The sequence below is a fragment of the Hemitrygon akajei genome, chromosome 28, assembly GCF_048418815.1.
Source record: "Hemitrygon akajei chromosome 28, sHemAka1.3, whole genome shotgun sequence".
NCBI lineage: Eukaryota > Metazoa > Chordata > Chondrichthyes > Myliobatiformes > Dasyatidae > Hemitrygon > Hemitrygon akajei.
The window spans coordinates 9059672-9083288 of record NC_133151.1 but is presented as its reverse complement, the minus strand read 5'-3'; the positions used below and the strand labels follow the sequence as shown (position 1 = coordinate 9083288).

The 23617-nt window shown below is 59.4% G+C and overlaps 1 protein-coding gene across 1 annotated transcript in view; it reads left to right on the top strand.

The window, feature by feature from the left end:
- LOC140717603 (solute carrier family 35 member F3-like) overlaps positions 1-23617 on the top strand; it is an 87928-nt gene that overhangs the window by 47609 nt on the left and 16702 nt on the right. Inside the window, exons 2-3 of the mRNA XM_073031175.1 lie at positions 4502-4796; positions 19674-19893. Coding sequence (XP_072887276.1) covers positions 4502-4796; positions 19674-19893 — 515 coding nt within the window. The remainder of the gene's footprint in view (positions 1-4501; positions 4797-19673; positions 19894-23617) is intronic.

Sequence of the window (23617 nt, the reverse complement as noted above, 5' to 3'; positions counted from 1 at the left end):
GAAAACGAATCTCAGGTCCTATGTGGAGTTACGATGGGGCCATCGCGGTAGCGTAGTGGTTAGCACAACGGTTTTACAGTGCCGGTGACGCCCCGTCTGCCTGTAGGGAGATTGTACCCGCACTCAGCCCATAACCCTCCATTCCTTCCCTGTCCATATCCCTATCCAATTTTACTTTAAATGACAATATCGAACCTGCCTCTACCACTTCTACTGGAAGCTCGTTCCACACAGCTACCACTCTCTGAGTAAAGAAGTTCCCCCCTCGTGTTACCCCTAAACTTTTGCCCCCTAACTCTCAACTCATGTCCTCTTGTTTGAATCTCCCCTACTCCCAATGGAAAAAGGCCTATCCACGTCAACTCTATCCCCCCCTCATAATTTTAAATACCTCTATCAAGTCCCCCCTCAACCTTCTACGCTCCAAAGAATAAAGACCTAACTTGTTCAACCTTTCTGTGTAACTTAGGTGCTGAACCCAGGTAACATTCTAGTAAATCTTCTCTGTACTCTCTCTATTTTGTTGACACCTTTCCTATAATTCGGTGACCAGAACTGTACACAATACTCCACATCTGGCCTCACCAATGCCTTGTACAATTTTAACATTATATCCCAACTCCTATACTCTTTATACTCTGATTTATAAAGGCCAGCATACCAAAAGCTTTCTTCACCACCCTATCCACATGAGATTGCACCTTCAGGGTACTATGTACCATTATTCCTAGAATACTCTGTTCTACTGCATTCCTCAATGCCCTACCATTTACCATGTATGTCCTATTTTGATTAGTCCTACCACCTCAGACTTACCAGCATTAAACTCCATCTGCCATCTTTCAGCCCACTCTTCTAACCGGCCTAAACTCTCTGCAAGCTTTGAAATCCTACTTCATTATCCACAACGCCACCTATCTTAGTAGATAGGTTATATATATATATATATATATATATATATATATATAATATATATGTGTGTGTGTGTGTGTGTGGTGTGTGTGTGTGTGTGTGTGTGTGTGTGTGTGTGTGTGTGTGTGTGTGTGTATGTATGTGTATATGTATATGTTATTATAATATATTATAATAAGGTTGAGGGGGGACTTGATAGAGGTATTTAAAATTATGAGCGGGATAGATAAAGTTGACGTGAATAGGCTTTTCCCATTGAGAGTGGGGGAGATTCAAACAAGAGGACATGAGTTGAGAGTTAAGGGGCAAAAGTTTAGGGGTAACACGAGGGGGAACTTCTTTACTCAGAGAGTGGTAGCTGTGTGGAACGAGCTTCCAGTAGAAGTGGTAGAGGCAGGTTCGGTATTGTCATTGAAAGTAAAATTGGATAGGTATATGGACAGGAATGGAATGGAGAGTTACGGGCTGAGTGCAGGTCAGTGGGACTAGGTGAGAGTAAGCGTTCGGCACGGACTAGAAGGGCCGAGATGGCCTGTTTCCGTGCTGTAATTGTTATGTGGTTATATTGTTATTATATTATTGGGATAGTAAATTTACTATCAAAATTCACATCATGTAAGTCATGTGATTCTAGCTATAGAGTCATAGAACAGTACAGAAACAGGCCCTTTGGCCCGTCTATTCCACGCTGGACCATTTAAACTGCCCACTCCCATCAACTTGTACTGGGACTGTATCCCTCCACACCCTTCCCATCCATGTATCTATCCAAACTTCTCTCAAACGTTGAAGTCGAGCTCGCACGCATGCATGCATCTGTCACGACTCTCTGACTGAAGACGTTTCCCCTTAAGCTTCTCACCTTTCGCCCTTGACCCATGACCTCTAGTTGTAGTCCCACCCGGCCTCGGTGGAAAAAGCTCCCTGTGGGGGAGAGGGTGACCAAAAATTGCCCACGATAGTCCAACATGAGAAAATCTGCAGATGCCGGAGATCCGAAGCGACACAGACAAAATGCTGGAAGAACTCGGCAGGTCAGGCAGCATCTGTGGAAAGGAATAAACAGTCGATGTTTCGGGCCGAGGTCCTTGGGTTCTGATGAAGGACTGTTCGACTGTTCCATAGACGCTGCCTGGCCTGCTGAGTTCCTCCAGCATTTTGTGTGTGGCTCACAAAACTCCAAATTAGGCCTTACCAGCATCTGAAAAGAGGTGGACAGGTACGTGGATGAGATGGGAAAGGTTTCGACGTAGGGGTTCCCATGGACCCCTGCCAGGTTGGGAACTCTGGTTTAGAGCGATATGGACCGAAGGCGGGCAAATGCAACTGGCTTAGACTGGCATGGAGAAGACGGGCCGAAGGGCCCGTACCGGTGCTGTGCGCGACTCTGTGACTCCTGGTTGATTTGTCCCGACTTGGCACTGTGGGGGGCCACTGCACCGGATCGGAAATGGCTGCAGAGGGTTGTAAACTCAGCCGGTTCCGTCACGGCCGCTATAGCCTCCCCAAAATCCAGGACACCTTCAGGAGGCGACGCCTCACCAAGGCGGCATCGGTCATTAATAACCCTCCTCCCCCATTACTCAGGGCGTGTCCTCTACTCATTCCTACCATCAGGGAGCCTGAAGACACACACCCAATGTATCAGGAAAAGCTTCCCGACATCAGAATCCTGAACAATGAACCGACCGTGAATGTTGCCTCACTACTTTGCACTGCTTACGTAATCTAAGATATTGAGGGGCATTGATCATGCGGATAGTCAGAGGCTTTTTCCCCGGGGCTGAAATGGCTAGCACGAGAGGGCACAGGTTTAAGGTGCTGGGGAGTAGGTACAGAGGAGATGTCAGGAGTAAGTTTTTTTACGCAGAGAGTGGTGAGTGCGTGGAATGAGCTGCCGGCGACGGTGGTGGAGGCGGATACGATAGGGTCCTTTAAGAGACTCTTAGATGGGAAATGGAGGGCTATGCGCTGGGGAAATTCTAGACAGTTTCTAGATTTACGTGGCCGGCACAACATTGTGGGCCGAAGGGCCTGTAGCGACTATACTCCATCAGGAGTTTGAAGAGGTTTGGTATGACAACAAATGGACTCAAAACTTTCTATAGATGTACCACGGAGAGCATTCTGACAGGCTGCATCACTGCCTGGTATGGGGGGGTGGGGGGGGAGCTACTGCACAGGACAGAAAGTTGTAAATCTAGTCAGCTCCATCTTGGGCACCAGCCAACAAAGTACCCAGGACATCTTCAAGGAGCAGTGTCTCAGAAAGGCAGCGTCCATTATTATGGACCCCCAGCACCCAGGACATGCCCTTTTCTCACTGTTACCATCAGGGAGGAGGTACAGGAGCCTGAAGGCACACACTCAACGATTCAGGAACAGCTTCTTCCCCTCTGCCATCAGGGAGGAGGTACAGGAGCCTGAAGACACACACTCAACGATTCAGGAACAGCTTCTTCCCCTCTGCCATCAGGGAGGAGGTACAGGAGCCTGAAGGCACACACTCAACGATTCAGGAACAGCTTCTTCCCCTCTGCCATCAAGGAGGAGGTACAGGAGCCTGAAGACACACACTCAACGATTCAGGAACAGCTTCTTCCCCTCTGCCATCAGGGAGGAGGTACAGGAGCCTGAAGACACACACTCAACGATTCAGGAACAGCTTCTTCCCCTCTGCCATCAGGGAGGAGGTACAGGAGCCTGAAGGCACACACTCAACGATTCAGGAACAGCTTCTTCCCCTCTGCCATCAGGGAGGAGGTACAGGAGCCTGAGGGCACACACTCAGCGATTCAGGAACAGCTTCTTCCCCTCTGCCATCAGGGAGGAGGTACAGGAGCCTGAAGGCACACACTCAACGATTCAGGAACAGCTTCTTCCCCTCTGCCATCAGGGAGGAGGTACAGGAGCCTGAGGGCACACACTCAGCGATTCAGGAACAGCTTCTTCCCCTCTGCCATCAGGGAGGAGGTACAGGAGCCTGAAGACACACACTCAACGATTCAGGAACAGCTTCTTCCCCTCTGCCATCAGGGAGGAGGTACAGGAGCCTGAAGACACACACTCAACGATTCAGGAACAGCTTCTTCCCCTCTGCCATCAGGGAGGAGGTACAGGAGCCTGAGGGCACACACTCAACGATTCAGGAACAGCTTCTTCCCCTCTGCCATCAGGGAGGAGGTACAGGAGCCTGAGGGCACACACTCAGCGATTCAGGAACAGCTTCTTCCCCTCTGCCATCAGGGAGGAGGTACAGGAGCCTGAAGGCACACACTCAACGATTCAGGAACAGCTTCTTCCCCTCTGCCATCAGGGAGGAGGTACAGGAGCCTGAAGACACACACTCAGTGATTCAGGAACAGCTTCTTCCCCTCTGCCGTCCGAGTCCTGAACGGACATTGAACCCATGAGCATCAACTGACTTTTAAAATATTTATTATTTCTGTTTTTCCACGGTTTTTAATCTATTCAGTATACGTATACCGTTATTTATTTATGTATTTTTCTTCTATATTATGTATTGCTGCTAAGTTAACAGATTTCACGACGCATAAACCACACTCTCGTTCTTTCTGCCCACTGGAAGGCAGCGAGCAGACAGCGGACGAGCCAGGGCGCAGATCGGCCGCAGAGGAACCGCGGGGCAGCGAGGGAGCGCTGGCCGTTCTGGGCAGGGTGGCGCGGGGTTCGGCGCTGGCAGCCTGCCTGGCGGGCTGCTGGGCCGGGGTGACCCAGATGGGGAAGGCCGTGCAGCGCGACTTCGACGCCCCCTTCTTCGTGGCCTGCCACGCCGCCGGCTGGAACCTCCTGCTCTTCCCCGCCTACTGCGCCGGCCGCCTGCTCGCCTCGTGTCACTGGAGGAGGCCACTCGCGGAGCTCAGGTGAGGGCTGCGGCTGGAGTGGGGAGGGGGGTTCCGGTCATCAGGCCCCATGGAGGGAAGGGCTGAGGCTGGAGTGGGGAGTGGGAGGGGGTGGGGGTTCCGGTCATCAGGCCCCATGGAGGGAAGGGCTGAGGCTGGAGTGGGGAGGGGGGTGGGGGTGGGGGTTCCGGTCATCAGGCCCCATGGAGGGAAGGGCTCCGGCTGGAGTGGGGAGAGGGTGGGGGTGGGGGTTCCGGTCATCAGGCCCCATGGAGGGAAGGGCTGCGGCTGGAGTGGGGATGGGGAGGGGGTGGGGGTTCCGGTCATCAGGCCCAATGGAGGGAAGGGCTGAGGCTGGAGTGGTGAGGGGGAGGGGGTTCCGGTCATCAGGCCCCATGGAGGGAAGGGCTGAGGCTGGAGTGGGGAGGCGGAGGGGGTGGGGGTGGGAGGGGTTCCGGACATCAGGCCCCATGGAGGGAAGGGCTGCGGCTGGAGTGGGGAGGGGGTGGGGGTGGGGGTTCCGGTCATCAGGCCCCATGGAGGGAAGGGCTGAGGCTGGAGTGGGGAGGGGGTGGGGGGTGGGGGTTCCGGTCATCAGGCCCCATGGAGGGAAGGGCTGAGGCTGGAGTGGGGAGGCGGAGGGGGTGGGGGTGGGAGGGGTTCCGGACATCAGGCCCCATGGAGGGAAGGGCTGCGGCTGGAGTGGGGAGGGGGTGGGGGTGGGGGTTCCGGTCATCAGGCCCCATGGAGGGAAGGGCTGAGGCTGGAGAGGGGAGGGGGAGGGGGTGGGGGTTCCGGTCATCAGGCCCCATGGAGGGAAGGGCTGAGGCTGGAGAGGGGAGGGGGAGGGGGTGGGGGTTCCGGTCATCAGGCCCCATGGAGGGAAGGGCTCCGGCTGGAGTGGGGAGGGGGTGAGGGTTCTGGTCATCAGGCCCCATGGAGGGAAGGGCTGAGGCTGGAGAGGGGAGGGGGAGGGGGTGGGGGTTCCGGTCATCAGGCCCCATGGAGGGAAGGGCTCCGGCTGGAGTGGGGAGGGGGTGGGGGTTCCGGTCATCAGGCCCCATGGAGGGAAGGGCTGAGGCTGGAGTGGGGATAGGGAGGGGGTGGGGGTTCCGGTCATCAGGCCCCATGGAGGGAAGGGCTCCGGCTGGAGTGGGGAGAGGGAGGGGGTGGGGGTTCCGGTCATCAGGCCCCATGGAGGGAAGGGCTGCGGCTGGAGTGGGGAGGGGGTGGGGGTGGGGGTTCCGGTCATCAGGCCCCATGGAGGGAAGGGCTGCGGCTGGAGTGGGGAGGGGGTGGGGGTTCCGGTCATCAGGCCCCATGGAGGGAAGGGCTGAGGCTGGAGTGGGGAGGGGGTGGGGGTTCCGGTCATCAGGCCCCATGGAGGGAAGGGCTGCGGCTGGAGTGGGGAGGGGGAGGGGGTGGGGGTGGGGGTTCCGGTCATCAGGCCCCATGGAGGGAAGGGCTGCGGCTGGAGTGGGGAGGGGGTGGGGGTTCCGGTCATCAGGCCCCATGGAGGGAAGGGCTGAGGCTGGAGTGGGGGAGGGGGTGAGGGGTTCCGGTCATCAGGCCCCATGGAGGGAAGGGCTGAGGCTGGAGTGGGGAGGGGGTGAGGGGTTCCGGTCATCAGGCCCCATGGAGGGAAGGGCCGTGGCTGGAGTGGGGAGGGGGTGGGGGTGGGGGTTCCGGTCATCAGGCCCCATGGAGGGAAGGGCTGAGGCTGGAGTGGGGAGGGGGTGAGGGGTTCCGGTCACCAGGCCCCATGGAGGGAAGTGCTGCGGCTGGAGTGGGGAGGGGGTGGGGGTGGGGGTTACGGTCATCAGGCCCCATGGAGGGAAGGGCTGCGGCTGGAGTGGGGAGGGGGTGGGAGGGGTTCCGGTCATCAGGCCCCATGGAGGGAAGGGCTGAGGCTGGAGTGGGGAGGGGGTGAGGGGTTCCGGTCATCAGGCCCCATGGAGGGAAGGGCCGTGGCTGGAGTGGGGAGGGGGTGGGGGTGGGGGTTCCGGTCATCAGGCCCCATGGAGGGAAGGGCTGAGGCTGGAGTGGGGAGGGGGTGAGGGGTTCCGGTCATCAGGCCCCATGGAGGGAAGGGCTGCGGCTGGAGTGGGGAGGGGGTGGGGGTTCCGGTCATCAGGCCCCATGGAGGGAAGGGCTGAGGCTGGAGTGGGGAGGGGGAGAGGGGGTGGGGGTTCCGGTCATCAGGCCCCATGGAGGGAAGGGCTGAGGCTGGAGTGGGGAGGGGAAGGGGGTGGGGGTTCCGGTCATCAGGCCCCATGGAGGGAAGGGCTGAGGCTGGAGTGGGGAGGGGGTGAGGGGTTCCGGTCATCAGGCCCCATGGAGGGAAGGGCTGCGGCTGGAGTGGGGAGGGGGTGGGGGTTCCGGTCATCAGGCCCCATGGAGGGAAGGGCTGAGGCTGGAGTGGGGAGGGGGAGAGGGGGTGGGGGTTCCGGTCATCAGGCCCCATGGAGGGAAGGGCTGAGGCTGGAGTGGGGAGGGGAAGGGGGTGGGGGTTCCGGTCATCAGGCCCCATGGAGGGAAGGGCTGAGGCTGGAGTGGGGAGGGGAAGGGGGTGGGGGTTCCGGTCATCAGGCCTCATGGAGGGAAGGGTTGCGGCTGGAGTGGGGAGGGGGTGGGGGTTCCGGTCATCAGGCCCCATGGAGGGAAGGGCTGAGGCTGGAGTGGGGAGGGGGAGAGGGAGGGGGTTCCGGTCATCAGGCCCCATGGAGGGAAGGGCTGAGGCTGGAGTGGGGAGGGGGTGGGGGTGAGGGGTTCCGGTCATCAGGCCCCATGGAGGGAAGGGCTGAGGCTGGAGTGGGGAGGGGGTGGGGGTGAGGGGTTCCGGTCATCAGGCCCCATGGAGGGAAGGGTTGCGGCTGGATTGGGGAGGGGGAGGGGGTTCCGGTCATCAGGCCCCATGGAGGGAAGGGCTGTGGCTGGAGTGGGGAGGGGGTGGGGGTTCTGGTCATCAGGCCCCATGGAGGGAAGGGCTGAGGCTGGAGTGGGGAGGGGGAGAGGGAGGGGGTTCCGGTCATCAGGCCCCATGGAGGGAAGGGCTGAGGCTGGAGTGGGGAGGGGGTGGGGGTGAGGGGTTCCGGTCATCAGGCCCCATGGAGGGAAGAGCTGCGGTTGGAGTGGGGAGGGGGTGGGGGTGGGGGTGGGGGTTCCGGTCATCAGGCCCCATGGAGGGAAGGGCTGTGGCTGGAGTGGGGAGGGGGTGGGGGTGGGGGGTTCCGGTCATCAGGCCCCATGGAGGGAAGGGCTGTGGCTGGAGTGGGGAGGGGTGGGGGTGGGGGTTCCGGTCATCAGGCCCCATGGAGGGAAGGGCTGTGGCTGGAGTGGGGAGGGGGTGGGGGGTTCCGGTCATCAGGCCCCATGGAGGGAAGAGCTGCGGTTGGAGTGGGGAGGGGGTGGGGGTGGGGGTTCCGGTCATCAGGCCTCATGGAGGGAAGGGCTGAGGCTGGAGTGGGGAGGGGGAGGGGGTGGGGGTGGGGGTTCCGGTCATCAGGCCCCATGGAGGGAAGGGCTGTGGCTGGAGTGGGGAGGGGTGGGGGTGGGGGTTCCGGTCATCAGGCCCCATGGAGGGAAGGGCTGTGGCTGGAGTGGGGAGGGGGTGGGGGGTTCCGGTCATCAGGCCCCATGGAGGGAAGGGCTGTGGCTGGAGTGGGGAGGGGGTGGGGGGTTCCGGTCATCAGGCCCCATGGAGGGAAGGGCTGCGGCTGGAGTGGGGAGGGGTTCCGGTCATCAGGCCCCATGGAGGGAAGGGCTGTGGCTGGAGTGGGGAGGGGGAGAGGGGGTGGGGGGTTCTGGTCATCAGGCCCCATGGAGGGAAGGGCTGAGGCTGGAGTGGGGAGGGGGTGAGGGTTCTGGTCATCAGGCCCCATGGAGGGAAGGGCTGAGGCTGGAGTGGGGAGGGGGGAGGGGGTGGGGGTTCCGGTCATCAGGCCCCATGGAGGGAAGGGCTGCGGCTGGAGTGGGGAGGGGTTCCGGTCATCAGGCCCCATGGAGGGAAGGGCTGTGGCTGGAGTGGGGAGGGGGAGGGGGTTGGGGGTTCTGGTCATCAGGCCCCATGGAGGGAAGGGCTGAGGCTGGAGTGGGGAGGGGGTGGGGGTGGGGGTGGGGGTTCCGGTCATCAGGCCCCATGGAGGGAAGGGCTGAGGCTGGAGTGGGGAGGGGGAGGGGGTGGGGGTTCCGGTCATCAGGCCCCATGGAGGGAGGGGCTGCGGCTGGAGTGGGGAGGGGGTGGGGGTGGGGGTTCCGGTCATCAGGCCCCATGGAGGGAAGGGCTGAGGCTGGAGTGGGGAGGGGGTGAGGGTTCTGGTCATCAGGCCCCATGGAGGGAAGGGCTGAGGCTGGAGTGGGGAGGGGGTGGGGGTGACGGTTCTGGTCATCAGGCCCCATGGAGGGAAGGGCTGAGGCTGGAGTGGGGAGGGGGTGAGGGTTCTGGTCATCAGGCCCCATGGAGGGAAGGGCTGAGGCTGGAGTGGGGAGGGGGTGGGGGTGACGGTTCTGGTCATCAGGCCCCATGGAGGGAAGGGCTGAGGCTGGAGTGGGGAGAGGGTGGGGGTTCCGGTCATCAGGCCCCATGGAGGGAAGGGCTGCGGCTGGAGTGGGGAGGGGGTGGGGGTGGGGGTGGGGGTTCCGGTCATCAGGCCCCATGGAGGGAAGGGCTGTGGCTGGAGTGGGGAGGGGTGGGGGTGGGGGTTCCGGTCATCAGGCCCCATGGAGGGAAGGGCTGAGGCTGGAGTGGGGAGGGGGTGGGGGTGGGGGTTCCGGTCATCAGGCCTCATGGAGGGAAGGGCTGCGGCTGGAGTGGGTTGGGGAAGGGGGTGGGGGTTCCGGTCATCAGGCCCCATGGAGGGAAGGGCTGAGGCTGGAGTGGGGAGGGGAAGGGGGTGGGGGTTCCGGTCATCAGGCCTCATGGAGGGAAGGGTTGCGGCTGGAGTGGGGAGGGGGTGGGGGTTCCGGTCATCAGGCCCCATGGAGGGAAGGGCTGAGGCTGGAGTGGGGAGGGGGAGAGGGAGGGGGTTCCGGTCATCAGGCCCCATGGAGGGAAGGGCTGAGGCTGGAGTGGGGAGGGGGTGGGGGTGAGGGGTTCCGGTCATCAGGCCCCATGGAGGGAAGGGCTGAGGCTGGAGTGGGGAGGGGGAGGGGGTTCCGGTCATCAGGCCCCATGGAGGGAAGGGCTGTGGCTGGAGTGGGGAGGGGGTGGGGGTTCTGGTCATCAGTCCCCATGGAGGGAAGGGCTGAGGCTGGAGTGGGGAGGGGGAGAGGGAGGGGGTTCCGGTCATCAGGCCCCATGGAGGGAAGAGCTGCGGTTGGAGTGGGGAGGGGGTGGGGGTGGGGGTGGGGGTTCCGGTCATCAGGCCCCATGGAGGGAAGGGCTGTGGCTGGAGTGGGGAGGGGGTGGGGGGTGGGGGGTTCCGGTCATCAGGCCCCATGGAGGGAAGAGCTGCGGTTGGAGTGGGGAGGGGGTGGGGGTGGGGGTTCCGGTCATCAGGCCTCATGGAGGGAAGGGCTGAGGCTGGAGTGGGGAGGGGGAGGGGGTGGGGGTGGGGGTTCTGGTCATCAGGCCCCATGGAGGGAAGGGCTGAGGCTGGAGTGGGGAGGGGGAGAGGGAGGGGGTTCCGGTCATCAGGCCCCATGGAGGGAAGGGCTGAGGCTGGAGTGGGGAGGGGGTGGGGGTGAGGGGTTCCGGTCATCAGGCCCCATGGAGGGAAGAGCTGCGGTTGGAGTGGGGAGGGGGTGGGGGTGGGGGTGGGGGTTCCGGTCATCAGGCCCCATGGAGGGAAGGGCTGTGGCTGGAGTGGGGAGGGGGTGGGGGGTTCCGGTCATCAGGCCCCATGGAGGGAAGGGCTGTGGCTGGAGTGGGGAGGGGGTGGGGGTTCCGGTCATCAGGCCCCATGGAGGGAAGGGCTGTGGCTGGAGTGGGGAGGGGGTGGGGGTGGGGGGTTCCGGTCATCAGGCCCCATGGAGGGAAGGGCTGTGGCTGGAGTGGGGAGGGGTGGGGGTGGGGGTTCCGGTCATCAGGCCCCATGGAGGGAAGGGCTGTGGCTGGAGTGGGGAGGGGGTGGGGGGTTCCGGTCATCAGGCCCCATGGAGGGAAGGGCTGCGGCTGGAGTGGGGAGGGGGAGGGGGAGGGGGTTCCGGTCATCAGGCCCCATGGAGGGAAGGGCTGCGGTTGGAGTGGGGAGGGGGTGGGGGTGGGGGTTCCGGTCATCAGGCCTCATGGAGGGAAGGGCTGAGGCTGGAGTGGGGAGGGGGAGGGGGTGGGGGTGGGGGTTCCGGTCATCAGGCCCCATGGAGGGAAGGGCTGTGGCTGGAGTGGGGAGGGGTGGGGGTGGGGGTTCTGGTCATCAGGCCCCATGGAGGGAAGGGCTGTGGCTGGAGTGGGGAGGGGGTGGGGGGTTCCGGTCATCAGGCCCCATGGAGGGAAGGGCTGCGGCTGGAGTGGGGAGGGGTTCCGGTCATCAGGCCCCATGGAGGGAAGGGCTGTGGCTGGAGTGGGGAGGGGGAGAGGGGGTGGGGGGTTCTGGTCATCAGGCCCCATGGAGGGAAGGGCTGAGGCTGGAGTGGGGAGGGGGTGAGGGTTCTGGTCATCAGGCCCCATGGAGGGAAGGGCTGAGGCTGGAGTGGGGAGGGGGGAGGGGGTGGGGGTTCCGGTCATCAGGCCCCATGGAGGGAAGGGCTGCGGCTGGAGTGGGGAGGGGTTCCGGTCATCAGGCCCCATGGAGGGAAGGGCTGTGGCTGGAGTGGGGAGGGGGAGAGGGGGTGGGGGGTTCTGGTCATCAGGCCCCATGGAGGGAAGGGCTGAGGCTGGAGTGGGGAGGGGGTGGGGGTGGGGGGGTGGGGGTTCCGGTCATCAGGCCCCATGGAGGGAAGGGCTGAGGCTGGAGTGGGGAGGGGGAGGGGGTGGGGGTTCCGGTCATCAGGCCCCATGGAGGGAGGGGCTGCGGCTGGAGTGGGGAGGGGGTGGGGGTGGGGGTTCCGGTCATCAGGCCCCATGGAGGGAAGGGCTGAGGCTGGAGTGGGGAGGGGGTGGGGGTGGGGGTTCCGGTCATCAGGCCCCATGGAGGGAAGGGCTGAGGCTGGAGTGGGGAGGGGGTGAGGGTTCTGGTCATCAGGCCCCATGGAGGGAAGGGCTGAGGCTGGAGTGGGGAGGGGGTGGGGGTGACGGTTCTGGTCATCAGGCCCCATGGAGGGAAGGGCTGAAGCTGGAGTGGGGAGGGGGTGGGGGTGGGGGTTCCGGTCATCAGGCCCCATGGAGGGAAGGGCTGAGGCTGGAGTGGGGAGGGGGTGGGGGTGGGGGTTCCGGTCATCAGGCCCCATGGAGGGAAGGGCTGAGGCTGGAGTGGGGAGGGGGTGAGGGTTCTGGTCATCAGGCCCCATGGAGGGAAGGGCTGAGGCTGGAGTGGGGAGGGGGTGGGGGTGACGGTTCTGGTCATCAGGCCCCATGGAGGGAAGGGCTGAAGCTGGAGTGGGGAGGGGGTGGGGGTGGGGGTTCCGGTCATCAGGCCCCATGGAGGGAAGGGCTGAGGCTGGAGTGGGGAGGGGGTGAGGGTTCTGGTCATCAGGCCCCATGGAGGGAAGGGCTGAGGCTGGAGTGGGGAGGGGGGTGGGGGTGACGGTTCTGGTCATCAGGCCCCATGGAGGGAAGGGCTGAGGCTGGAGTGGGGAGGGGGTGAGGGTTCTGGTCATCAGGCCCCATGGAGGGAAGGGCTGAGGCTGGAGTGGGGAGGGGGTGGGGGTGACGGTTCTGGTCATCAGGCCCCATGGAGGGAAGGGCTGAGGCTGGAGTGGGGAGGGGGTGAGGGTTCTGGTCATCAGGCCCCATGGAGGGAAGGGCTGAGGCTGGAGTGGGGAGGGTGTGAGCGTTCTGGTCATCAGGCCCCATGGAGGGAAGGGCTGAGGCTGGAGTGGGGAGGGGGTGGGGGTGACGGTTCTGGTCATCAGGCCCCATGGAGGGAAGGGCTGAGGCTGGAGTGGGGAGAGGGTGGGGGTTCCGGTCATCAGGCCCCATGGAGGGAAGGGCTGCGGCTGGAGTGGGGAGGGGGTGGGGGTGGGGGTGGGGGTTCCGGTCATCAGGCCCCATGGAGGGAAGGGCTGTGGCTGGAGTGGGGAGGGGTGGGGGTGGGGGTTCCGGTCATCAGGCCCCATGGAGGGAAGGGCTGAGGCTGGAGTGGGGAGGGGGTGGGGGTGGGGGTTCCGGTCATCAGGCCCCATGGAGGGAAGGGCTGAGGCTGGAGTGGGGAGGGGAAGGGGGTGGGGGTTCCGGTCATCAGGCCTCATGGAGGGAAGGGTTGCGGCTGGAGTGGGGAGGGGGTGGGGGTTCCGGTCATCAGGCCCCATGGAGGGAAGGGCTGAGGCTGGAGTGGGGAGGGGGAGAGGGAGGGGGTTCCGGTCATCAGGCCCCATGGAGGGAAGGGCTGAGGCTGGAGTGGGGAGGGGGTGGGGGTGAGGGGTTCCGGTCATCAGGCCCCATGGAGGGAAGGGCTGAGGCTGGAGTGGGGAGGGGGAGGGGGTTCCGGTCATCAGGCCCCATGGAGGGAAGGGCTGTGGCTGGAGTGGGGAGGGGGTGGGGGTTCTGGTCATCAGTCCCCATGGAGGGAAGGGCTGAGGCTGGAGTGGGGAGGGGGAGAGGGAGGGGGTTCCGGTCATCAGGCCCCATGGAGGGAAGAGCTGCGGTTGGAGTGGGGAGGGGGTGGGGGTGGGGGTGGGGGTTCCGGTCATCAGGCCCCATGGAGGGAAGGGCTGTGGCTGGAGTGGGGAGGGGGTGGGGGTGGGGGGTTCCGGTCATCAGGCCCCATGGAGGGAAGGGCTGTGGCTGGAGTGGGGAGGGGGTGGGGGTGGGGGGTTCCGGTCATCAGGCCCCATGGAGGGAAGGGCTGAGGCTGGAGTGGGGAGGGGGTGGGGGTGGGGGTTCCGGTCATCAGGCCTCATGGAGGGAAGGGCTGAGGCTGGAGTGGGGAGGGGGAGGGGGTGGGGGTGGGGGTTCCGGTCATCAGGCCCCATGGAGGGAAGGGCTGTGGCTGGAGTGGGGAGGGGTGGGGGTGGGGGTTCCGGTCATCAGGCCCCATGGAGGGAAGGGCTGCGGCTGGAGTGGGGAGGGGGTGAGGGTGGGGGTTCCGGTCATCAGGCCCCATGGAGGGAAGGGCTGAGGCTGGAGAGGGGAGAGGGAGGGGGTGGGGGTTCCGGTCATCAGGCCCCATGGAGGGAAGGGCTGTGGCTGGAGTGGGGAGGGGGTGGGGGGTTCCGGTCATCAGGCCCCATGGAGGGAAGGGCTGCGGCTGGAGTGGGGAGGGGTTCCGGTCATCAGGCCCCATGGAGGGAAGGGCTGTGGCTGGAGTGGGGAGGGGGAGAGGGGGTGGGGGGTTCTGGTCATCAGGCCCCATGGAGGGAAGGGCTGAGGCTGGAGTGGGGAGGGGGAGAGGGGGTGGGGGGTTCTGGTCATCAGGCCCCATGGAGGGAAGGGCTGCGGCTGGAGTGGGGAGGGTGTGGGGGTTCCGGTCATCAGGCCCCATGGAGGGAAGGGCTGAGGCTGGAGTGGGGAGGGGGAGAGGGGGTGGGGGGTTCTGGTCATCAGGCCCCATGGAGGGAAGGGCTGAGGCTGGAGTGGGGAGGGGGTGAGGGTTCTGGTCATCAGGCCCCATGGAGGGAAGGGCTGAGGCTGGAGGGGGGAGGGGGGAGGGGGTGGGGGTTCCGATCATCAGGCCCCATGGAGGGAAGGGCTGCGGCTGGAGTGGGGAGGGGTTCCGGTCATCAGGCCCCATGGAGGGAAGGGCTGTGGCTGGAGTGGGGAGGGGGAGAGGGGGTGGGGGGTTCTGGTCATCAGGCCCCATGGAGGGAAGGGCTGAGGCTGGAGTGGGGAGGGGGTGGGGGTGGGGGGTTCTGGTCATCAGGCCCCATGGAGGGAAGGGCTGCGGCTGGAGTGGGGAGGGGGGTGGGGGTTCCGGTCATCAGGCCCCATGGAGGGAGGGGCTGCGGCTGGAGTGGGGAGGGGGTGGGGGTGGGGGTTCCGGTCATCAGGCCCCATGGAGGGAAGGGCTGAGGCTGGAGTGGGGAGGGGGTGAGGGTTCTGGTCATCAGGCCCCATGGAGGGAAGGGCTGAGGCTGGAGTGGGGAGGGGGAGGGGGTGGGGGTTCCGGTCATCAGGCCCCATGGAGGGAGGGGCTGCGGCTGGAGTGGGGAGGGGGTGGGGGTGGGGGTTCCGGTCATCAGGCCCCATGGAGGGAAGGGCTGAGGCTGGAGTGGGGAGGGGGTGAGGGTTCTGGTCATCAGGCCCCATGGAGGGAAGGGCTGAGGCTGGAGTGGGGAGGGGGTGGGGGTGGGGGGTTCTGGTCATCAGGCCCCATGGAGGGAAGGGCTGCGGCTGGAGTGGGGAGGGGGTGAGGGTTCTGGTCATCAGGCCCCATGGAGGGAAGGGCTGAGGCTGGAGTGGGGAGGGGGGTGACGGTTCTGGTCATCAGGCCCCATGGAGGGAAGGGCTGAGGCTGGAGTGGGGAGAGGGTGGGGGTTCCGGTCATCAGGCCCCATGGAGGGAAGGGCTGCGTCTGGAGTGGGGAGGGGGTGGGGGTGGGGGGGTTCCGGTCATCAGGCCCCATGGAGGGAAGGGCTGCGGCTGGAGTGGGGAGGGGGTGGGGGTGGGGGGGTTCCGGTCATCAGGCCCCATGGAGGGAAGGGCTGCGGCTGGAGTGGGGAGGGGGTGGGGGTGGGGGTTTCCGGTCATCAGGCCCCATGGAGGGAAGGGCCGCGGCTGGAGTGGGGAGGAGGATGGGTTCGCAGAAAGGTGGGTGGGGGGGGGGGCAAAATAGGGGGCAGAGAGAAGCAAAGGTTGGTAGGGTTAGGGGGTTTCAATGAGATTGGAGGTTATGGTGGGGTCAACGGTTACAGTGAGTCGGGCATGGTGGGGTTGGGAGGGTTATGATGGGGTCGGGCGTTACGGTTATTTCAGGAACGTGGTGGGGTTAGGCCAAAATACAAAGGAAAACCGAGGCGCAAAGTGACTATGTGCAGGATTCCCTAAAGGTTAATTTGCAGACGAGGAAGTCAAAGGCAATGCTGGCATTCATTTCAAGAGAACTGGACTATAAAAGCAAGGATGTAATGTTGAGGCTTTATAAAGCCCTGGTGAGGCCTCACTTGGAGTATTGTGTGCAGGTTTGGGCCCCTTATCTTAGAAAGGATGTGCTGAAACCAGAGAGGGTTCAAAGGAGGTTCACGAAAACGATTCCAGGATTGAATGGCTTGTTGTATGAGGAGCGTTTGATGGCTCTGGACCTGTACTCATTGGAATTCAGCAGAATGAGGGGTGACCTCATCGAAAACTATCGGATGGTGAAAGGCCGTGGTAGAGGACATTTCCTTCGGTGGGGGAGTCTAGGACCAGAGGACACAGATAGAGTGGATGTGGAGAGGATGTTTCCTATAGTGGGGGAGTCTGGGACCAGAGGACACAGATAGAGTGGATGTGGAGAGGATGTTTCCCATAGTGGGGGAGTCTAGGACCAGAGGGCACAGATAGAGTGGATGTGGAGAGGATGTTTCCCATAGTGGGGGAGTCTAGGACCAGAGGACACAGATAGAGTGGATGTGGAGAGGATGTTTCCTATAGTGGGGGAGTCTGGGACCAGAGGACACAGATAGAGTGGATGTGGAGAGGATGTTTCCCATAGTGGGGGAGTCTAAGACCAGAGGACACAGATAGAGTGGATGTGGAGAGGATGTTTCCTATAGTGGGGGAGTCTGGGACCAGAGGACACAGATAGAGTGGATGTGGAGAGGATGTTTCCTATAGTGGGGGAGTCTAGGACCAGAGGACACAGATAGAGTGGATGTGGAGAGGATGTTTCCTGTAGTGGGGGAGTCTAGGACCAGAGGACACAGATAGAGTGGATGTGGAGAGGATGTTTCCTATAGTGGGGGAGTCTAGGACCAGAGGACACAGATAGAGTGGATGTGGAGAGGATGTTTCCTGTAGTGGGGGAGTCTAGGACCAGAGGACACAGATAGAGTGGATGTGGAGAGGATGTTTCCTATAGTGGGGGAGTCTGGGACCAGAGGACACAGATAGAGTGGATGTGGAAAGGATGTTTCCTGTAGTGGGGGAGTCTAGGACCAGAGGACACAGCCTCAGAATAGAGGCGTGCCCTTTTAGAACGGAGGTGAGGAGGAATTTCTTTAGGCAGAGGATTGTGAATCTGTGGAATTCACTGCCACAGGCAGCTGTGGAGGCCAAGTCATTGGATATATTTAATTCTGATTTGTCAGGGCATGAAGGGATACGGGGAGAAGGCAGGAGCTTGGGGGCTGAGAGGGAAAATGGATCAACCATGATGAAATAGCAGAGCAGACCCGATGGGCCAAATGGCCTAATTCTGCTCCTATGTCATGGACTTATGGTTACAGTGGAGTTAGATGTTATGGTGGAAACCAGGTATCATGGGTTAGGGTGGTGTCAGGGTCAGATGTTAAGCTTGGGTTCGGGGTTATGGAGCGGATAGAGGTTACTATGAGGTCAGGTGTCATGGTGGGGTCAGGGGTTGTGGTGCAGACAGGGGTTATGATAGGGTCAGGTGTCATGGTGCGGACAGGGATTATGATGAGGTCAGGTGTCATGGTGGGGTCAGGGGTTATGATGTGGTCAGGTGTCATGGCGGGGTCAGGAACATGGTGATCTATTGGAGCTGTGTGCCCACAGTCCAGTAAAATCTGCCTGCCTCAGATCGTTCCGTTCTCCACCCCGCCGGTGAGACGTTTAATTTCATCCCCAAAATCCTCTTACGGCAATCTGACTGGACAGTAATCGCATTACATGTAAGCCCGGATCAGAAATGGGGACGACGGTAAATCCATCAACATCTCTGGCGCACTGACACAGCCTGACTGCGTACAGCAGGTGTACGTGGGGGAAGAGGAGCGGGGGGAAGGTTGGGAATCGCACCCCTCCGATCCCCAGGTAATCGAGGTCTTCAAACCGCACAGGGAAAGACCCAAAGTGCGAAGGAACGCACTGCGCGAATCACCGGTCCCGACCAGTCAACATGGGCGCTCGGTGTACCAATTCAGTCCCAAGAGGCAGCTCCTCACGGCGGACTGGCTGCCGGCAGATTTCCCAGACGATTGGATGTCACGGATGGGGCAGCAGTCATGATCGGATGGGGCAGCAGACTCGATGGGCTGAATGGATTGATTCTGCTCCTACTGTGCAGACACACTAATACAAAATTTTGGTTTTACTTTTTTTTTAACTTAAATTTAAAGAGTATTGTAATAAATCTCCCACTGAACACAATGAGGGAGCAGGGAACTGAGGCCGAGTGAGTTTTAGTGGAGTATGGAAAACCCTGAGTTTCAGGAAACAAGGATTCTGGTCAGCTTCAGGGAGCGGGATCCTGATGAGTTTCAGGAAACAGGAGTTGTGGTGAGTTCAATGGAAAAAGGATCCCAGTGAGTATCGGAAAATGGAATTCCGGCGAGCTTCAGGAAACTGGATTCCGGGAGTTTGAGGGAACGGTCCTGGTGAGATTCAGGGAATGGGATCCCAGTGAGCTTCAGGAAACTGGATTTCAGAAGATTCAGGAAACTGGATTCCGGGAGTTTCAGGGAACGGTCCTGGTGAGATTCAGGGAACGGTCCCGGTGAGATTCAGGGAACGGTCCCGGTGAGATTCAGGAAACTGGATTCCGGGAGTTTCAGGGAACGGTCCCGGTGAGATTCAGGAAACTGGATTCCGGGAGTTTCAGGGAAAGGGATTCCAGGAGTTTCAGGGAACGGTCCCGGTGAGATTCAGGAAACTGGATTCTGGGAGTTTCAGGGAACGGTCCCAGTGAGATTCAGGGAACGGTCCCGGTGAGATTCAGGGAACTGGATTCTGGGAGTTTAAGGGAACGGTCCCAGTGAGATTCAGGGAACGGTCCCGGTGAGATTCAGGGAATGGGATCCCGGTGAGATTCAGGAAACTGGATTCCGGGAGTTTCAGGGAACGGTCCCGGTGAGATTCAGGAAACTGGATTCCGGGAGTTTCAGGGAACGGTCCTGGTGAGATTCAGGGAACGGTCCCGGTGAGATTCAGGAAACTGGATTCCGGGAGTTTCAGGGAACGGTCCTGGTGAGATTCAGGGAACGGTCCTGGTGAGATTCAGGGAACGGTCCCGGTGAGATTCAGGAAACTGGATTCCGGGAGTTTCAGGGAACGGTCCTGGTGAGATTCAGGGAACGGTCCCGGTGAGATTCAGGAAACTGGATTCCGGGAGTTTCAGGGAACGGTCCTGGTGAGATTCAGGGAACGGTCCTGGTGAGTTTCAGGGAACGGTCCCGGTGAGATTCAGGAAACTGGATTCCGGGAGTTTCAGGGAACGGTCCCGGTGAGATTCAGGGAATGGGATCCCGGTGAGATTCAGGAAACTGGATTCCGGGAGTTTCAGGGAACGGTCCCGGTGAGATTCAGGGAATGGGATCCCAGTGAGATTCAGGAAACTGGATTTCGAGAATTTCGGGGAACGGGATCCCGGTAAGCTTCAGGGAAACGGGATTCCAGGAGTTTCAGGGAACAAGATCCCGATGAGCTTCAGGAAACTGGAGTTCGGGAGTTTCAGGGAACGGGAGTCCTAGGAATTGTCCTAGAAGTTTGAGGGAAGGACACCAGTCGCTGAGCCGTATCGAAACATAGGGATGCGTATAGTCCGTAACTGCCCGAGCTGTGGTCTGGAGCCACGGCTAAGTTAAGGTCACCAGTTTCCTTTCCCTAAAGAGATTACTGAACAGGAAGGAATGGCAGACAAGCCGAGGTCTCACCGCGGCCCGTTGCCGAGGCTGGCTTCTAATTCCAGCAATTATTTAGCGGCTGCGATTGTCCGGGTGTAACGCACTCTGTGACGTCTTCTCCCGGCCTGTCGTCCACAGGGCCTGCACCCGTCTGCTGAGCGAGGGGGGCTTCTCCGTCAAAGGCCTCCTGAGCAAGACCGCTCCCTTCTGCGTCCTCTGGACGGTCACCACCTACCTGTACCTGCTGGCCCTGCGGAACATCAGCAGCACCGAGGCGTCCGCTCTCTTCTGCTGCAACAAGGCCTTCGTCTTTCTCCTCTCCTGGGTCGTGCTCAAGGACAGGTTTATGGGGGTCCGGGTAAGTGCCGGAGAATTAGAAGCTGAATCGCATTTATTGTTGTCAACGTGTGCACCCAGCGGCCATTTTACTCGATGCCTCCTGTACCGAATAAAATGGCCGCCGAGTGTGCGTTCGTCGTCTTCAGCTGCTGTAGCCCGTCCACTTCAAGCTTCCACGTGTTGTGTGTTCAGAGATGCTCTTCTGCACGCCCTCTGTTGTAACGGGTGGTTATTTGAGTTACCGTCGCCTTCCTGTCAGCTTGAACCAGTCCGGTCATTCTCCTCTGACCTCCCTCATTAACAAGGCGATTTCGCCCACAGAACTGTCGCTCACCGACATTTTTTTTTTTGTTTTGATTTTTGCACCATTCTTTGTAAACTCTACAAGCTCTTGGCACGAAAATCCCAGGAGATCAGCGGTCTCTGCGATACTCAGACCACCCCATCTGGCACCAGCGAAGTCGCTTCGATCACATTTCCTCCCCATTTCTGTTGTTTGGTCCGGACAGCAACTGAACCTCTCGACCGTGTCCGCATGCTTTTATCCCACCGAGACGCTGCCAGGCGATTGGCTGATTAGCTGTCAACGAGCAGGTGTACAGGGGTACCCAATAAAGTGGCCATTGGCGTAAGGCATAAACACAGGAGATTCTGCAGATGCTGGAGATCTGCAGCAAGGCGGAGAGAATGCTGGAGGAACTCAGCAGGTCGGGCAGCAGCTGCGGAGAGGAATAAATGGTCGCCGTTTTGGGCCGAGACCTTTCATCGGGTCCGGAAAGGAAGGGGGGCAGGAGTCAAGTGTAGGAATAACGAGAGATTTGTTTTCTAGCAGCCGTGTGGAGAAAAGACACGAAATTCCGGGTGAAGGATCTCGGCCCAAAATGCCACCGTTTATTCCTCTCCATAGATGCTGCCTGGCTTGCTGGGGGGGCGGGGGGGGTGTGTGTGTGTTTTGCTCTGGATTTCCAGCATCTGCAGGATCTCTTGCGTTAGTATGATTAATATAATCAGAATCAGGTTTAATATCACCGGCATATGTCATGAGATATGAAGTACAATGCACAATAATAAAAACTGTGAACTGCGGTGAATCTACCGATCCCACACACCTACTCGTTCTGTGGCTCACCCCTACATTGCCCACAGGTACGCAAGACCATAAGACATAGGAGCAGAATTAGGCCATTCAGCCCATCGAGTCTGCTCCACCATTCATGGCTGACCCCGGATCCCACTCAACCCCGTCCTCCTGCCTTCTCGCCCTGTCCTTTGATGCCCCGACCGATCAGGAAACCATCAACTTCCGCCTTAAATACACCCACGGACTTGGCCCCCACCGCAGTCAGTGGCAGAGCATTCCGCAGGTTCACTACTCTCTGGCTAAAAATGTCCCTCCTGACTTCTGCTGTAAAGGGTCACCCCTCAATTTTGAGGCTGTGCCCGCAAGTTCTGGATACCAAAGGAAAGATCATCTCCACATCCACCCTATCCAGTCCTTTCAACATTCCGTAGATTCCGCCCCCCTCATTCTTCTAAATTCCAGTGAGTACGGGCCCAAAGCTGCCAAACGCTCCTCATATGTTAACCCCTTCGCTCCCGGAATCATCCTCGTGAACCTCATCTGGACTCTCTCCAATGACAACACATCCTTTCTGAGATACTGTTGACAATACTCCAAGTGCAGCCCGACTAGTGTCTTGTAAAGGCTCAGCATCATCTCCCTGCTTTTATATTCTATTCCCCTTGAAATAAAAGGCAACATTGCATTTGCCTTCTTCACCACAGACTCAACCTGTAAATTCACCTTCTGGAAGTCTTGCATGAGGACTCCCAGGTCCCTCTGCACCTCTGATAGAACATAGAACAAAGAAATCTACAGGACATTATAGGTTCTTTGGCCCACGATGTTGTGCCAGCTGTGTAACCTATTCTAGAAACTGCCTAGAATTTCCCCAGTGCATCGCCCTCTATTTTTCTAAGCTCCTAAAAGACCCTATTGTATCCACTTCCACCACCGTCGCTGTCAGTGCATTCCACGTGCACATCACTCTGTGTGAAAAACTTACCCCTGACATCCCCTCGATATCCATTTCCAAGCACCTTAAAACTAAACCTCCTTGTGTTAGCCATTTCAGCCCTGGGAAAAAGCCTCTGACTATCCACACAATCAGTGCCTCCCATCATCGTATACACCTCCATCAGGTCACCTCTCATCCTCCGTCGCTCCAAGGAGAAAAGGCCAAGTTCACTCAACCTATTCTCATAAGGCATGCTCCCCAATCCAGGCAACATCCTTGTAAATCTCGTCTGCTCTCTCTCTATAGTATCCACGTCCTTCCTGTAGTGAGGTGACCAGAACTGAGCACAGTACTCCAAGTGGGATCTGTAACATTACCTCACGGCTCTTGAACTCAATCCCACGGTTGATGAATGACAACACATCGTATGACCTCTTAACAACACAGTCAACCTGAGCAGCAGCTTTGAGAGTCCTATGGACACGGACCCCAGGATCTCCCTGATTCTCGACACTGCCAAGAGACTTAACATTAATATTATATTCTATCTTCAAATTGGACCTACCAAAAGGAACCACTTCCCACTTGAAGTCCATCTGCCACTTCTCAGCCTAGTTCTGCATCCTATCGACGTCCCGCTGTAACCTCTGACAGCCCTCCAGACTGTCCACAACACCCCCCAACCTTTGTGTCACCGGCAAACACTAAACCATCCTTCAATTTCTTCATCCAGGTCATTTATAGAAATCACAAAGAGGAGGGGTCCCAGAACAGATCCCCGCGGAACACCACTGGTCACCGACCCCCACGCAGAACACAAACCACCTACAACCAACCTTGGTCAGGCCAGTTCGAGATCCACAAAGCAAGGTCTCTTTGGATCCCATGCCTCCTTACTTTCTGAATGAGTCTTTGCATGGGGAACCTTATCAAATCTCTTACTGAAATCCAGATACACTACATCCACTGCTCTACCTTCATCAATGTGTTTTGTTACTTCCTCAAAGAATTAAGTCAGACTCGTAAGGCACGACCTGCCCTTGACAAAGCCATGCGGACTATCCCTAATCAGATGATGTCTCTCCAAATGCTCATAAATCCTGCCCCTCGGGATCTTCTCCAATAACTTGCCCACCACTGAAGTGAGACTCACTGGTCTATAATTTCCAGGGTTATCTCTACTCCCTTTCTTGAACAAGGGAACAATGTTTGCAACCCTGTAATCCTCCAGTACTTCTCCCATCCCTATTGATGGTGCAAAGATCAGCACAAGAAGCTCAGAAATCTGATATTCGAATCTTCCCCCCCATTTAGATAATAGTCCGCACTATTAGATAGATAGATAGATACTTTATTCATCCCCATGGGGAAATTCAACTTTTTTCCAATGTCCCATACACTTGTTGTAGCAAAACTAATTACATACAATACTTAACTCAGTAAAAAAAAATATGATATGCATCTAAATCACTATCTCAAAAAGCATTAATAATAGCTTTTAAAAAGTTCTTAAGTCCTGGCGGTAGAATTGTAAAGCCTAATGGCATTGGGGAGTATTGACCTCTTCATCCTGTCTGAGGAGCATTGCATCGATAGTAACCTGTCGCTGAAACTGCTTCTCTGTCTCTGGATGGTGCTATGTAGAGGATGTTCAGAGTTATCCATAATTGACCGTAGCCTACTCAGCGCCCTTCGCTCAGCTACCGATGTTAAACTCTCCAGTAC